This window comes from Marmota marmota, unplaced genomic scaffold (assembly GCF_001458135.2).
Source record: "Marmota marmota marmota unplaced genomic scaffold, marMar, whole genome shotgun sequence".
NCBI lineage: Eukaryota > Metazoa > Chordata > Mammalia > Rodentia > Sciuridae > Marmota > Marmota marmota.
The window spans coordinates 2193795-2211019 of record NW_026000081.1 but is presented as its reverse complement, the minus strand read 5'-3'; the positions used below and the strand labels follow the sequence as shown (position 1 = coordinate 2211019).

The following is a 17225-nucleotide window of genomic DNA, read 5'->3' as shown; positions in this document are numbered from 1 at the left end:
CCAGGGCTCAGCTTCTGAATAATGGAGTTTTGTACTAGATGTGTACAACTTAAGATACAAAGTTTGGAGTGAGAGTAATGGAATAAACGTAGAATTTGGAAAATAACAACTTGCAGGAAGGTCAAGATACGATGGATTGTTTGTCTATTAAAGAACAAAACTGAAGGCTAACAATTTGTTTTGTTAAAATGCTGAATGAAAACAGAGTAGACAGATGTGCTGGCCATTAGTTAGGGGCCAGCATGACTGCTATGAGGCTGAGAAAGTAGACTAGTGCTTTCCAGGGCTGCAGGGAGTCAGAAATGTAGAGTAGGGCTTAAAGGTGATAGTTTCAGTATTACACAATGAAAAAGTTCTAAAGATTGGTTGCACTAAAGTGAGAATATATTTAACACTCCTGAACTGTACACTTAAATGAAAGTTTAGATGGTAAATTGTATGAAATGTGTATTTTACCACAATTTTTTTTAAAAAAAGATCACCCCACCAAGGTCTGAATTAAGTTTTAAGCTTCATGAGGCATCTGTGAGATAAGCAAGGGTATCAAACCTTTGGTTTTAATATGAGCTTGGTTTCTTTTCACAGTGCAGCCTTCATATTCATGCTTCCTATAGCATCTCTCAGAAACTAAACGTCCCGATGGCACCACTCTCAGAGGCTAACGCCGTAGGCATAGTCATTGCTCATGGTAAGGAGCTCTCCCTGCACCCCACAAACTGAAGTAGCTGAGCACTCTGAACTCAGCCAGAGCCCTTTGAGTCTGATTTAAAACACAAAACAAAGCCCACTGCAGATGATTTTTGTATTCCTTTGGTAGCATTTCTTGCATTATAACAATTTTGGCTTTTCATAGACTGCCCACTGAGGGAGCAACACAACTTCCTTTCTCAAGTTTTGATAGCCTTCTTTTCTACTGCAAGAAGCCTGCTGGGAAATCATCAGAATATATTTATTCCAATTCCCTTGTCAGTAAATCCTCTCTGTTTCATTGCCAATTTGTGCTGATGAGACAGTGGATTATGTTGCAGGTAACGTGGGAGATGCCATCTCGGTGATGGTCCCAGATGTGTACATCTCAGACGATGGGGGTTACTCCTGGGCGAAGATGCTGAATGGACCCCACTATTATACCATCTTGGATTCTGGAGGCATCATTGTGGCCATTGAGCACAGCAACCGTCCTATCAATGTGATTAAGTATGCATGAGCTCAACTCCACACACACTATCTGCTTACAGGGCAACGGTGGGAATGTTCTTCAGTTTATCAAGGGGAAAAGGCATGGACCCTGATTCAAATGTTTGCATTCTATAGAACTGTACAGAAGTTTCTAGAAGGGCTTATGATTAGAACAACTCGGACTAAATGGCATTGTTTTTTCTTCTGACTCCCTTGTAGTAACACATTTTGTCATTAAAATAAAAAAAAATCTCACCACAAAAATATGGAAATGTTCAAGCACTCTGAATTGGAAATGACTTTCTAAGTACAAGTTTTTGTAAGATAATTTGACATGATTAATTTAGAAGCCCATTCTCACCTGGTCACTACCCTGTCTTGCCTATGAAAGAATTTTTGTAAAGATATTTACTTCTGTCTGAATCCTTTTCTCTACTCTGTTAACTGTGGGCATTAAAAATGAAAGTGACTGTCAGCCAGTAAGCCAGCTCCTAAAATACAAAGGTTTCTTCTGGTTGGGGATCCCTTTATAAGTTGGTCCTCTGTCATGATCTTTCTCTAATTGTGATTTCAGGTTCTCCACAGATGAAGGTCAATGCTGGCAAACCTACATGTTCACCAAGGAGCCCATCTATTTCACCGGCCTGGCTTCAGAACCTGGAGCCAGGTCTATGAATATCAGCATTTGGGGGTTCACAGAATCTTTACTAACCCGCCAATGGGTCTCCTACACCATTGATTTTAAAGATATCCTTGAAAGGAACTGTAAGTGTCTCCTTTGACAGTTTCTACCTGAAATATGTCAGCCTTTTTCCTAAATAATACCTTCTTCAGCTTTATGTCTTTTAGTTGGGATAAGCAAATGTGTGTGTGTGTGAAAGGATCTTGGAGGATGCTCCACATGGTTAATCAAGCAATGGAATCATTAGAAAAGCAGTTTCCTTCTTGGGACTAGCACTGTCCATGAGAAATATGAGGGCAACATATGTAATTTAAATGATCCTGTTAGCTACATTATGAAGTAAAAAGATGGGCTGGGGTTGTGGCTCAGTGGTAGAGTGCACACCTAGCATGTGCAAGGTCCTGGGTTCGATCCTCAACATCATATAAAAATAAATAAATAATAAATAAATAAATATATAAAGAGCTATTGTGTCCAACTACAACTAAAAAATATAAAAAGAAAGGTGAAATGCATTTTGATGATAGGATTATTTTCATATATCAAAACATTATCATCAATTTAAGCTATGTTAAAAATTGCTGATTTATTTTACATTTCTTCCAAGTCTTTGCAATCCAGTGTACAGTTAATACTATACTTCTAGTGAATTTCAGTTCAAACCAGCCAGCCACATTTGGTTCGGCTACTGTCTAGGATAGTGTGGCTTTGTACTGGAGAAGAGATCTCCTGTACCTTTAATGAGCTTTTTTTTTTTTTTTCTGGCTTATAAGAATAGTACATGCATGTGTGTGACAAACATTATTTCATTGACGTTTCAGGGGTTTTCACCCTTGATTAGTCAAATGCAGTAGGACTATAAAGAGAAAATCTTAGAGGAAAATGTTTGCAAGATAATTGGTGGTGTCACTTCTCAAGATGTTGAAGTGAGAGTTTTCATGCAACGACCTTTGGCTCAAATGTCAGGTGAGGTACTGGAATGGCCAGTAGGCAAGTGTGAAGCCCACACTGACCTATTCAGCATTCTGTGACTTCACACTAGAAGACATGGTGAGGCCCAGAAAATGATTTCAGAAAAATATTGACAAAATCCAGTGCACAGTGTTCCCAAAGTGTCACAAGCAGACCTAGACCCAGTGCCAAAGATTCCAAACCCAAGCTATGATAAGAAATATGAAAGATAAAAGAAAACACTGGAGGAAAGGCAACCTGTAGTCACACGCTGGTGTAACACTATCAAAGACTTAAAGTTTCAAAACCTTCTAGTTGGATTTTGGTCCTATCAGACTGGGTTATAAGTCCATTTCTTCAGAGTATTATTTAATTCGATGACTTCTGAGGAAGCAGAGCTCTTGGTTTGGACTTTACTTAACTTTTGTTTTTGAAGTATGTTTTTAGTTTTAGATGGACACAATAATTTACTTATTTGTTTGTTATGTGGTGCTGAGGATTGAACCAGTGTCTTACACATGCCAGGCAAGTGCTCCACCCCTGAGCCACAAACCCAGCCCTACTTAACTTTCCTACAAGGTGTTTAAATGTGATTTAAACCCGGAGGGCCATTATCATCTAAATTCATTAAAGAGACTGTAAAAGAGCTGGCTTAGTAGTTTTCTCCGTAGCAGGTGATCCAAACAGTTATCCCTAAAGTTTAGCGTCATTAAGAGATTTGTTAAGCACCTGCTCTCTAACAGACTCTGTCCTGGTCTTCATATCCTGAAGGATAAAAACCTAATCCACAGTCTTTAGGTTGCAGCCTTAGAGTCGTTTTCCAGGAGTGGATGATATGAAATACTGAGCCAGAAATATTGCTGTCAGCAGTCCTCATCTGAGAGCCAATCATCTGGAGATAGAAGTCTAGAAAGAGGCTATTTTCCTTTCTGTTCAAAGCAAACTAATTTAGTAAAATCAAACCTGTGCTTTAGGCTGTTCAGTATTTTATTCTGAGCAGAGTCCCAGGAGTGAAAAACTTCTGGTTATTCACTTCTGACAGCTCCTGCAGACTGAGGGCATAGGTGAGCAAGACAGACAGCAGCCTCTTAGTTTGGAAGGAACTCTAGAGCTCCCTTGTCCAGCTTCCCACTTCAAAACAAATAAAGTTTTTCCTAATTCTTGAAAGGATGATGAGATGGAAAGAATCCTCTTTTGGCATGCAAGAATGCAATTGCTAGTAGGCTATAGACTAATGTAACTTTTTGTTTGTAATTCCTAATTGGAGTAATAAATTGAGGCAGACATTCCTGCCTTCCCTCCCTCATTCTTCCCATAGCCTGGCAGCTGCCTCCCATTGGTGACCTTGTGCAATGCAGCTTCCTGAACCATCTGTCTGTCCTTTAGGTGAAGAGAAGGACTATACCATATGGCTGGCACACTCCACAGACCCTGAGGATTATGAAGATGGCTGCATTTTGGGCTATAAGGAACAGTACCTACGGCTGCGCAAGTCGTCTGTCTGTCAGAATGGTCGAGACTATGTTGTAACCAAGCAGCCATCCATCTGTCCCTGTTCCTTGGAGGACTTCCTCTGGTATCAGCACTCCTCAGATCCCTCTGTCAGCCCCTGTCCCGTGTAGGAGGAGGTGAAAGACAGTTGTCTTATAGGGCTAAAAAATACTGAAATCCTTTTTCCCCAAGAGTGGAGAACTGCTGCTTCTTATCAAGGAAATTGAGGCACAGAGAGAGGGAACCAAACTTGATAATAATTGGACAGATAATATTATCATACTGGACAGTTAATCATTGGGCAGAACCAACAAGCACCCCAGAATTCCCAACTTGGCAATGGTGGGAAGAAGAAAAGTTATATAAAAAGGAAGAGAATAAAACAAAACAATGTATAGAAAATGGCAAGAAAAACACCAAGAAAAGTGGTACAGGAGCAAAGAGGAATTGGACTTTAAAGAGCAGCCTGACGGTTTGAGTGCAGCAGGTAGGGCACTAGGTTTTGCATCCGTGCAAGACTAAAGACAGATGTTTTTTGGTCCTGAGAGACTAGAGGCAACATCAATATGTTCATGGTCCTTATGTCCCATTGAGGTTTAGAGGCCATCAAGGTGGACTTCCTAGAATTCAGGACTGTCCGGGTGAAAGAATTAGTTACCTGGCTGGCATAAGATTAGTTGCTTTCATAAAAAGGCAAGGAGTTCCTGTGTAGTTTAAAAGAGGTAAACCAGGGCCCAAAGGAGGAACAGCTTCACCTCACAGGTAATAATCTAGTGGAACTTGCTACAACTGTAGATGCTGACAGGAGGTAAAAATGGATCCTAAAGATCTTGGATCAAAGGCAAAGAAGCAGGCATGTCCTCCTCCTCCCCCACTGTCTTCCGTTGAACCGCAGGTAACCACAGAATGCAAGTTTGAGGGAAATACAGGTCTGACTCCACACAGCTTCTCCCCTGGTTCACATCTGAATGTGGAATGGTCAAGGGCCCTCCCGTCTCCATTTCCACAGGAAAAGCATCACTCAGATCACTTCTGGAGTTGCAGTCAGGCTAGAGTTTGTTGTGGAGTCAGAATGGGACAGACCTGTGAGACTCTGGAAGCTGTGTCCCATCTTTGACTCCACATATGCCAGGCCCTTTCCCTGAGCTGCTGCTGTTTTCCAAGTCTGCCATGATTCTGCAGTGCTCCATGTAGTTGTGCATGGTGCCTTCTCTGCCTGAATAGTCTGTCCACATTCCCCTGTTGACCCCACATCAAGGGAGTTCCTCCTTGGCTTTTAAGTAGCTCAGATAGCACCACTTTAAAGCCTCTCCCAGTTTTCCCTGATCTTGACATCTGCAGTACCTGCATTCTAGCACTTACCATCTTTAACGATGCTTTATAGTCTTGGTTCCACCAACAAACCCAAACTCCTTGAGAGCATGTTATATTTGATAGTAATATAGTGGTAATGATAGCAGCTGACATTAAGCACTAACTGTAGTCAGCACTGTCCTCATGAGAGGTTGTGCCTGACTGGCCCTGAGAAGTGAGACATGAAGCCAGCATCACAGCTCTAGTGCCCACACCTTGGACCTCACATGAGTGAGGATAGTTTCCCTAAAATTTTGGGTTGATTACCTAAAATTCTTACCTGAGATTTCCCCCTGCTATTAAGAGCGGTGGCATGTTTTTGCATCTTTTGTCCCTGCCTTGTCCCCTAAATACTCTTCAGATAACACTTGAAGTACAAGCAGCATCTGTATATTCCCTAAATAGTCATTCAGTGCCTGCTGTGGGCAGGGCAACACAAAGTGCTAATGGAAGGGCTTGTATACAGTTTCCTGGTGAGATGTACATAATCATGACACAAATCAGAAAGTAGTAAATGCTAAGAGGGTGTAAATAAGGGAGAGAAGACACCATCTGGAACTGGAAGGAGATGGGTCACAGAAGGCTTTATTGAGGAGACGGCATTTGAGCTGAGCACTGACAAATGGTAGGATTTAACTATGCATATCTGGTAAGAAAGTGGTCGATAAAGCCCTGGACTGCTGTAAGCATAGACACCCAACAGCTAGACCAAGGAGTGGTGTGCTGGATGATAGTGCCCCCTCTGACTGGGAGAGGAAGTCAGAGCAAGCATGATAAGTAAGAAAAGGGGCCAGGTGGAGAACGTTTAGACCAAATTTTCCACTTAAATGGTGGGAAGGAAGGTAGTATGGTGAAGTGACAAGAGGGTGTTAGCAGAGGAGAAGGCATGCTATGTTTTGACCGTATTATTCCTTTGGGGTTCAGGAGTACATTTCAGTGGCAATATCTAACAGGCACTTGGAAATGTAAAATTAGAGCCAAGAGAGAAGGAAAACCTGGAAGTTTAGTAGTAGCCAAAAATAGTTATGGTCACTGAGGAAAAAGAGACACAGAATAAAAAAGTGAAGTATAGAACCTTGAAAAAGCCTGTGTTTATGGGTTAGGAATACAGAAGAGGAAGCAGTGGTGTCATGGTAGGTAGGGGCACATGGTGTGTTGGATGCCACAGGACAGGTGGCCAAAGTGAATGACACCAGAGAGGGCTCTGCTGGGTTGGATGGTAGCAGGCCTTGGGGGAGCCTCAGATACTCATTTTCAAGGTTGCAGAGAGTATTGAGACCAAAATGCATGGAATAAAAAGTAAATTAATAAAATATGGCCAACTGAAAATATTCTTTTTATAAACTGAACTAGTAAAGGCGAGAAGGTTAAGGAAGTAAACTCTAGAGTAGAGACATATTTAGACTAAGGAGAAGTCACCATTTGAGTGAGAAAGATTGTCCTCTCTTATACTGTCTATGAAGGAAGGGCCCAGCGTGTATAGAAAGAGTGGGACCAAGAACAAGGACACTCATGGAGGGTCAGCTGTGGGGAATAGGCAGGACATTATTTCTTTAGAAGAAACAGAGAAATGGGAGCAGATGAAAGGCACTGGAAGGAGATGGGATGGAATGAAGGCAAGAAGGGGGTGATGATGTTGAAGGCAAGGACAATTTAAGAAGCTAAGAGGGAAGACAGGAAAAACTTGACATATATCCCCAAGGGCACTATGTAATGATGATTGAAGGAAAAAGGAATTGCTGAATGATCCTGCATTTAGATCTGATGCTACTTTTGTGGCCTCCTCTTTGTCATCTTGGTCTTAGTTGTGTGGGTCCCCACCCCACTGCCCGCTGCTCAGTCTCTTCCCTGTACTCGAGCTGTCTGCAGGACCCCCAGTCTTGGGGATTAGTGGACTTAGTCAGTCAGTCCCATCACTATAACAAATACCTGAGAAGATCAACTTAGGGAAAAAAGGTGTATGAAGTCCATGGTAGGTTGGCCCCATTGTTTTGAGCCTGTGGCAATGCAGCACTTCATGGTAGAAGTGCATGGCACAGCAAAACTGCTCACCGTGGCCAAGAAGTAAAAGAGACAGGAGGAAGAAGGAACTGGGATCCCTGGTGACCTAAAGACTTCCACTAGACCCTACCTTTTAAAGGTTTCACCACCTCCCAATAGTGCCACAGCAGGGACCAAGCCTTTAATACATGGGCCATATGGGGACCACGTGATAAAATCCAAACCATACCATGGGCCAGAGAGAGCTGTGGCAGACCTTCCTGAGCTGCCGATAACTTCTAGTCTGGAATGTTCCTGACTGGAATATTAGCCATCCACTGTCCCACATAAAATCTCCATTGCTATTGTTTTTCAGTGACTTTGAAAGCTACCTTATCTGTTGACTTTTGCAGTGATTTTGGCTACTTCCGTCCAGAAAATGACTCAAAGTGTGTGGAACAGCCAGAGCTGAAGGGGCATGACCTAGAGTTTTGTCTGTACGGGAGAGAAGAGCACCTGACGACAAATGGGTAAGACGGCCTTTCCTCCCTCACGGTGGCAAAAGAATCATCATTGATCTGAGTGACAGCTGCTTCTCTCCACACAGACCCAAGCAGTATTCCCAGCATTCATGAAAGCACTGCCTGGTAGAACTTAATGTGATGATAGAAATGTTCTGTGAGCTGTGGGAACCCTAGCCATGTGGGCTGTCGACACTAGTGCAGCTGAGGAGCCGAGTTTTTCATTGTAATTAATTTTAATTTAAATATCTATCATGTGGGACAGTATGACCCTAGAGGAGCCTTGTTATGCCTCCCCTCTGATACATTTCAACACCACCACCCCGCCGCCGCCAACCTTTGCTCCACTTGTTAGTGAGCATTCTCTGGGTCATAGTTCTTTGGCATGGATTCTTAAGGTAGAAAGAACAGACATGTCCCCAGCAGCAAGGGATAGAGATGCTTAGTCTGCTCAAGCCCCGAAGCTGCACAGAATATCCCCATGAACATCCCTGTCCCTGACCTGAAGGACAACACCTTACCAAGCTAGACCTGTACTGCACCATGCAGTATGCCAGTCATGGAACAACATGTTTTGCATAAGAGAAAGAGTTTATTCACAAGATGGCCACGAGTGTGGAGATTGGAGAACAAGTCTCAGACCCATCTCCCTGAGGACAGGATTTAGGGCTACTTATGGGATAAAGAAGCATGATGTTTTAAGGCATGGGGAAAAGTGACTAGGGGTGCAGTGGTCTGCATGTACATAGTCAATCTTCATAGCTCTTCCATAGGACACATGTTCTATGGAAAATGGTGGTGGTAGCATGGTTTCAGGACTGTTTTTGGCTTTCTGATGTCAAAAAATCATCCATTCAATTGTATATTAAAAAAAAAAAAAAACAATACAAAATGTCACCGATCGGACACCTGAAGAGACTCAAGTGAAGAATATGTGGCTTCAACAAAAGCAGCCTTTAAGTCCCTGAAAAGTAACCCAAACAACTCTTATTATGACCTATATGTTATGTTGTCTTTAGCAAAGCCAGTGGGGACTAATAATATATTGCCCAGTTGCATGACCTCCAAAATTGATGATTTTTAAAGTCAACTTAAAAGCAAGTAAGAACAAATGAAGCTAGAGGGTTTACTTGTGTTTCTCTCTGCATCATAAGGACAAGAAACTTTTCTGCAGCTTTTAAAGTCTTGTTTCTAGGAAATAGGCAAGAGTCCGGAATATATCCTTGTTTTCTATTAACAGATCTACCTTTCTTTCTTTCTTCCCTTTCCTTCCTCCCTCCCTAATTTCTTTGCATCTGTTAAGCATTTTATTATTAAAAAAAAACTGGAACTCATATACACAAACTAATATGAACGAAAATTCATCATACATATACTTCAATTTTTAGTTTGACCTATTAGCAGATCTTTAGCTTCATTGATTTTGTCTGCCATATAAGGAGATCCTCCTTTGGAGGAGTTAATAGTACAATCTGTTGGTGAACATCTCTTATTCTTCATTACTGGCAGTAGGGCTTATATATAGTTTCTGCTTTCTATTTTGTCATTTTGGGTTCAAATCCACCTCTGTAATGGCCATCGCTGAAGGCAGATTCTGGTGGACTTTGAGAAGCTTGTTTTACATGAGGCTCTGCACACTAATAGCTTGCGAGTCACAAAGGCCTGCACCAGAAGGAGTCAGTTGAGTGCTACCATCATACTAGCCTCAGCTTGGGTTGGTGCCCCTGACTCCAGCAGGAACGCAGAGCATCCTAGCCCAGGGGCCACAGCCACTATCTATATGCCTTTACCAGAAGGCACCACAGCCACCAGCAAGCAGAAAGCCTTGTGAACAAATCTCTGCCTTTCAGGTACCGGAAAATTCCAGGAGACAGATGCCAAGGTGGGGTGAATCCAGCTCGAGAAGTAAAAGACTTGAAAAAGAAGTGCACAAGCAACTATCTGAGTCCCAAAAAGCAGGTATGTTAAAATAGAGCAAGTTTTTAGTACAAGCTGGATTTTTGTGTTTTGTCAGTGTTATAGCATCAAGAATTTTGCTACTGACACAATGTGGCCAAACTTCCTGCCAGACTTCCCTGTACACAGGCAAACTGTTAAGATGAAGGACAGGCCCCTTAACCCAATGATAATTCATCCCACTAAAGCTCTCTTTTGTTGGGGAAAAATGGTGTTCTAAAATGTTGCAAAAGTCTTAGAAGCATTGATTTGTGGAAATTTCTGAAGCTAAGTCTTTTAGGAAAAAAACTCAAGAAGGATAGCTGTTGGTTTATAAGGTATGCATGGGTTGAAATATCACACTGTACTCTGCTAATATGTACAATTATTACATATTAATAAAAATTTTAAAAAATAAATTTTAAAAAAAGAAGCTTGCTTATAAGGGCCATGACCAGGAGTTGTACACATGCAGAGAAGAGTTTTAGACCGTAGGTAGAGTGAGTCTTTGTGCTGAGTCATACCAAGAATATTCAGAATGAAAAAATGAACCATAGTCATAATGGGCTAGTTTTGCTTTAGATGCAAATTTGGAGGCTGATTACAAATTGTGGTACTGAACTATCTCATTGGGATTTGGAGATATTGTGAAGAAGAAAGCTCTTGATAAATAAGCTGTGGACCAGCTGTGTGACTTGGGGAGATAAACTGTGGGATCTGCTTCCTCATCTGAAATATGAAAGGTTGAGCCAGACAATCTATAGTCACCTCCTTTCTGCTGTTCCACGGGATGAGACCAACAAGGGTGGGATTAAGCAGGCAACTGGAGAAGAGTGTGTGGGTGTGTGTATTTGCAAGGGGGCAAGTTCTTCTTCTGAGTCCCTGTCCTGGACTCCTGGTGGCTGTCCTCAGAGTGTTTGTGTGTGTGATTGCACAGGACTCCCGCCCATAGGGACACAGCTTGTCCCAGAATCCAGCTCCACCTCCCCTTGGATAAATTGAAAACATACACTTCCTGTCTCCCACCCAGAAGCAGGTAGGTTACACTCAAACAATGATATGATAAGGCATATTTGTAAACACAAAAATTAAATAGAAACATAAATCTTGATGTCATAGAATGGACTGCCTGGATAGCATTGACATAGCTTCCTCCCCATGATAGCGCTGTTCTAGATTCGTTCAGCCCACTACTATCACAGTCTCCCTTTCCTGCTCCATCCACCCTTAAGCTGAAAGACTTGCAAACAAAGAATGTAGAACACTCACAATTACTGTATTCAATCTAGGCAGTTGCCAGCATTGAAGCCCGACCTTTGCAGCTTCCAGGCAGTAGAGCTCAGACTCCCCTCTGCCAGCTCTGATGCTCTCCTGGTAACACTGAGATGGTTCATTGTGGGGGTTGGAAAAGTACCATCAATAAGTACCTTGGGGTACTGGGTTGTGGCCCAGTGGTAGAGCACTCACCTAGCATATGCAAGGCCCTGGGTTTGATCCTCAACACCACATAAAAATGAATAAAATAAAGGTATTGTGTCCAACTACAACTAAAAAATAATAATAAAAAAATAAGTACCTTGGACTGTAGATCATTCTCAGAGAAACAGGGAACAACAACCTCTTCAAATACAGTCCTAGAGTATGTAGAATATGCATGCCTAAAAGCCTTTGTGTTTGTGTTTTGATTTATCAAGAATTCCAAGTCAAATTCTGTTCCAATTATCTTGGCCATCGTGGGATTGATGCTGGTCACAGTCGTAGCAGGAGTGCTCATTGTGAAGAAATATGTGTGTGGTGGAAGGTAAGGAACACAGAAGTAGGCCAGAGGTACTGAATCCAAATCAGAAATTCAACCCAGCATGTATGGTTGGGTCTGCCTTTGGCAAAAAGTTGGTAGTGGAAATGATGTTCCGAAAAAAATTAGGCCTAAACCAGGTGCAGTGGCACAGGCCTGTAATCCCAGTGGCTCTGGAAGCTGAGGCAGAAGGATCATGAGTTCAAAGCCATCCTTTTGGCGCTGGCCTAAGCAACTTGATGAGACCCTGTCTCAAAATATAAAAAGGGCTGGGGATGTGGCTCAGTGGTTAAGTGCCCCTGGGTTCAATCCCTGGTACCAAAAAAAAAAAAAGGCCTAAATCTTCTCATATCTCATATTTCCCATGTGTCATCAGAGGGCTGTGCTGCCTATATGTGCAGCTCACTCCATGAGTGTACAAAACTGGAAAAATCCATAGTCCTATAAGAAGAGCACCGCTGCTCCCGACGTGAGACTAACAAAGGTTTCCACCCACAGGTTCCTTGTGCACAGGTACTCAGTGCTACAGCAACACGCAGAGGCTGATGGTGTGGATGCTTTGGACACAACCTCTCATGCTAATAAAAGTGGTTATCATGACGACTCAGATGAGGTGAGGCCATTTCTTCTTGAGGAATAGCCTAAAATGATTCACCTACTCATGACCAGTCTACCATTTGGGCAAAAGAGGGTATAAGTAGGAGCAGCACCTTAATGACTGTAGGATTCAACCAACCCAGAAACTGGATAATTGCCTTCAGAATAGAAACTTTTTAATCTGTCAGTAATCTGTCAATAATATGACTTCTTTTTCAGGACCTCCTGGAATAGCTGTTCAAAGGAGCTGGGACCAAGCATGGATAGTGGAACCACAGTACCTCTTACACTCCCTGTGGCTCCAACTTGGGGGAAATGAGTTTCCCACTGCGAGGGACCCAGCTCTGTTTCTGCTGCTTCCATCAAAGCCAAAAGGACCTTCACTAAGGAAATGCAGGGTGGGGGTGGGGAACCCTGAGTACAATTGGCTCTGAGGGGAGGGGGATTTAAATTCTTTAACGTCATTTCAAGTTCTGTCTTTTTTTAAAGTATGGGCTTTGGGGTTTTGTTTTATTTTTAAGGGAAACGAAATGGAATTTGAAGGGACTATTTCACTAACTCCACTCTTGCATGTTCTACGTGGGGCCCAGCCCAGGGCATCTGCCTACTTCAGCATCAACGTACCCAGTGCTGTCCCTGGGCTCTGCTGGCCACGTGGAGCAGCTGTGCAGCAGGAAACCACTGCAGTGACAGCACACAGCCTGGCCGCTTTGCTCCATTTGGGGACAGCCTGGCCCCAAGAACATTGCACACCAGCTCCTCACACAGAGCCCGATGCTGCTTCTCCCCCTCTCCAGGGACCGTAGACCACAGTGATTTTTCTTTTCCCCTGTTTAATTAGGCAATACCCTTGTTAATTGCCCTTTGGCAACTAACTAAACCATGTGCTTCCAAGACACTAAATCAGGAAAACTTACAGGGCAATATTTTTAACTTGGGGCAGGAAGAAGGGAGCAACAGAGAATTGACTAGATTTAGCACCTATTAAAGGTGAAAAACTGGCTGCTTCTGAGGTCGTTCAAGCTGTGCTTTGTGTGTGTGCCAGTGGACTTGCTCAAGGACAGGGTGCAGGCATGGCCTGGAAGTGTGCCCAGGCTCAATCATCTCTCCGCTGAAGTTGGTCAGTGAGCACACTGTGCCGCACTGAGGACTGGCCCTCAGTCTTCCCATTGCTCCTGGTGTGTTGGCTCATTGGTGAGCATTACAGTGGCTGCTCATCCGCCTCCTCCTTGGTTGCTATTGTACGTGGAGCCAGAACAAGAGTTGTTTTCAGATTTATAGACTTTTTTTTTTTTAAATCAGAATTTTCTGACCAGGCCCTCCTTCTCACCCCTTTCCCCAGCTTTGTCAAGTCATTTGTTGGCATGAAACTTTTGGCTGAACAAATCAAAAACACACTTCCAGTCTGGATACTTTGGGATCATATTTTAAATTTAAGGAAGTTTTCCATTTGACATTTTCCCAAATTAAACAAATTCTAGAATGCAGTTGGGTGGATTTGGGGGTGGCCAGATAGTAATGGAAAGCTGGAATAATTAGTTTTAATACAGCTTGGATATTTGCTATACAGTAATATAGTGTGGTCAGTCTTTGGTCTTACCATACCTGTTGTGCTGGTCACAGTTTCTCCTGATAATTATGATTGGGACATTCTTTAGTAAGATGCCATTTTGCTGCTAGTTCATTTTGTGGCTAGAAAGACAGTAAAAAGTAAATGTGCCAAATTAACTTTTGTCAGAATGTGAGAGCAGATGGCTAAGTTCTTTCCTCTCCAGAATGGATGAACAGCAGCAAGGACAGAGGAGGAGGGAGTGGATAGAAAATTTTGAGACTTTGAAATTGCAGTAAAATTACATGAGTCAGGTCAGGGAGTTTCAACTAGAAAGTGAAGTTAGGGCAGTTTTTTTTTTTTTTTTTTTTAAGAATTAATATTTGTGAGGGCTAGAATTCGTTCATTTTGTAATTCGTTCATTTTGCATGGTTTTAAATTTTAAAATGATTCCAAAGATCACCAGCTCAAAAATGATGAAAGTGTCAGCCTCTGTCCCACCCTCAACTCCTGCTCAAAGTGAATTCAGTGCCCAGAAAACACCTATTAACACCACATGCCCTTTCTCCCAGCATTTACCCAGATGGGGGTAGGTGTGCCAGTACACAATAATCCTCATATTAGTTTTAAGGTGTAGGAAAGTTGATATTCTTCTCTGAACAGATAACATTAAGGTTCTTTGCTTATAATACCCGGGATTTCTGTAGAATTTGATAATTTTCAGAGCACCCCCACACACACACATTCTTGTGGTGGAGTGAGGAAGCAAACTTGAGTCTGTCGTTCAGGGTCCCTGTGCGTGAGGAGCAGCGCTGGTCGGCTGTCTTCAGAACTCTGGAGAATCATCAACGCTGGCAGGTTCTGAGTGCTTGACATGGGCTTCTTTCTTATAGGTTACTTGCTGTTCTTGAGGACAGGGATCAGTGTCATTTCTTTCAGAGCATTACTTAGCACCTTTTTATTTTCTTTTTGGGAAACAGAAAAGTTTATTCTCCTGTTTTTTTATGGCTGGAATCAAAAGTAATGGTAATCATGAATGTGTGTCAGGAAAGACCCCTCCTCTAGTGAAGGGTCACTACTGAGGAAAACAGAAGTGAGTCTCGTGGAAGGCCCCCTTCTCCTGCCTGCTGCTTCCACCCCTGCCTGGCTGGCTCTGTTGGCTAGAGGACCGTCTGCAAGCCTGGCCTTTTTTGGCCAGTTCACTTTCAGTGTCAGCCCACTCAGTCACAAGTATGTGCCCTCGGCCAGAAAGTAAAACAGTCTAAATCCATTATAGCTTCTAAAATTAAAAAACAAAAACGCTAATTTGTCCTACTCAGGTTAGGAGCATCGTCCTTTACTTGAAGGTAAAACCTAGCATATTGTTGTGTAAACTCCTAGGCTTGATGGTAGCAGAAGAAATTATTTCTGGAGGCTTGAACCATAGAATCTAGCATTGTTAGGTAGATTGGACATGTCAGACAGTCTTAAGTCATCTGAGCTCTTAAATCCAAAACTCGATGTCCTTCCTACTCAAGATGTAGGGAACTTTTGGTTTTTACCAAGACCAGAGACCAGGACTGAATATGCCTAAGCTGTGAATTGATCAGGGACACTACTCAGAAGAGTAGAAGCCTTTGAAGAGTTTGGCTGCTGAAGGGTGGGCTCAGGAACTACAGCTGAGTCCCTATAACTGAACTCTGTGGTTGCTGCCTGCCCCTGAATAGACTTTCTCTTATTTAGGTTTTCCTATGGGTCTCTGCATGCCCCCAAATGGGCTTTTTCATCCCTGACAGGTTAGCATCAGGGATCAGTGCATCCCTCCATCTCCTGCACTGGGCCTGTAAACATCCCATAGCCTGTGTCAAGACACCAGGATGCAGAGAGGGGCAGAGGGCCATCCACACTAGTCCCAGGGTAACAGGCTTCAGGCACTTGATTATTTCCTAGGCAAGCTAGCCTGATAGAGCGTGCCTGTCTTTTCTTTAGGAGCACTCTGCAGGGCCCTGCCCTCTACACAAGGCTAAAACCTCGCCAGCTCCTTGTCAGCACAGCCCTCTCATCTCCACGTTAAGCCAGGGTACTTGGAACTGTTAAAATAGGAAGGAATGCAACTTTTCAGCTTTCTACCACCTTCCTTCCAGGAGGAAAGTTAACATGGACTTAACTGTCCTTTGAAAAAACCAAAGTTTGAGATTTGCCATACGAGGTAGCGACAGGGAGGGCCAGAGTCCACAGGTGCCAGACTTTCTGTTCCATCTGCCATTATTTTGTCTAGTGCAGGCAGCTCCTGGAGCATCATCCTGCCCTTGCAGAGCCCAGGCCCTGCCCTCATGAGGGATAACTGAAATAGCAGGAGCATGTAGATTTCTCGGTTATGTTGCATAACAATAAGAACTAGAGCATTAATTTGAAATTGTCTTCAATAATTTGCTGTATGCATTTTTTTCACACCAGTACATTCTCAAGCGTCCTTGTTTATATGGAATAACATAAACTAACCTGTACCTTTATATATATATATGTGTGTACATATATACATGTATAAACTGTATAGTGTACATGTTAATGATTTATTGATATGCCCCAAATCTTTAATGCAGTTCTCATCTTCTGCATGCCCTCAATTGTGGTCAAGTGACTTTATGTCCCCTGGTGGTTCTGCTCACCTCCTGTGTTGGAGCCTCCAGGGAGGAGGGTTTGGGTCATTCTCTCCTTATCCTCGTGCACAGAAATGCTCAGGGTCCCCATGTGCCTGTTCATCCCTCTCTGGTCTCTTGTTCCCTTTCTGAGCATGTGGTCCCTTCCCAAGCCATCCTATGAAAGTGTATAGCAGTATTAAGATCATTACTGCATGTGTGCTGAAAAACCCAAGTTTTCTGTTCCTTTGGGACAGAAAATTGCATGTGAGGTGGAATAATCAAGTTTCAATGACCCATGTCAGTTACACAGCAAAGCCAGACCCCATAATGCAATTCCACAAAATGGAAATAAAACTGAAATTTCTTTATCATTGTGTAAATAAATCTGGATGTGTTTAACTTTGTACTGGTAATTTTATGTATATTTGCAATATTTGGGTTAGAAATAAAACAGACTGGACTTTGTTACCTGATCTAATGAGATGACTAAAGTATGGTTTGTTAATAGGATAGCTTTTCCAGTTTTCTAGCTTTGAGAACCCAACTCCAGCTACCAGAAAAAAAAATTAAG

The 17225-nt window shown here is 42.7% G+C and overlaps 1 protein-coding gene across 2 annotated transcripts in view; it reads left to right on the top strand.

Moving 5' to 3' along the window:
• The window catches only part of Sort1 (sortilin 1), a 68083-nt gene extending 50956 nt beyond the window's left edge, over positions 1-17127 (top strand). For both annotated transcript variants that reach the window (XM_015505095.2, XM_015505093.2), the window contains exons 12-20: positions 586-688; positions 1029-1197; positions 1754-1944; positions 4199-4388; positions 8050-8166; positions 10008-10116; positions 11787-11893; positions 12386-12500; positions 12704-17127. In XM_015505095.2, the coding sequence (XP_015360581.2) occupies positions 586-688; positions 1029-1197; positions 1754-1944; positions 4199-4388; positions 8050-8166; positions 10008-10116; positions 11787-11893; positions 12386-12500; positions 12704-12718 (1116 nt within the window). In that variant the 3' untranslated portion in view covers positions 12719-17127. The remainder of the gene's footprint in view (positions 1-585; positions 689-1028; positions 1198-1753; positions 1945-4198; positions 4389-8049; positions 8167-10007; positions 10117-11786; positions 11894-12385; positions 12501-12703) is intronic.
• The last annotated feature ends 98 nt before the right edge of the window (positions 17128-17225 follow it).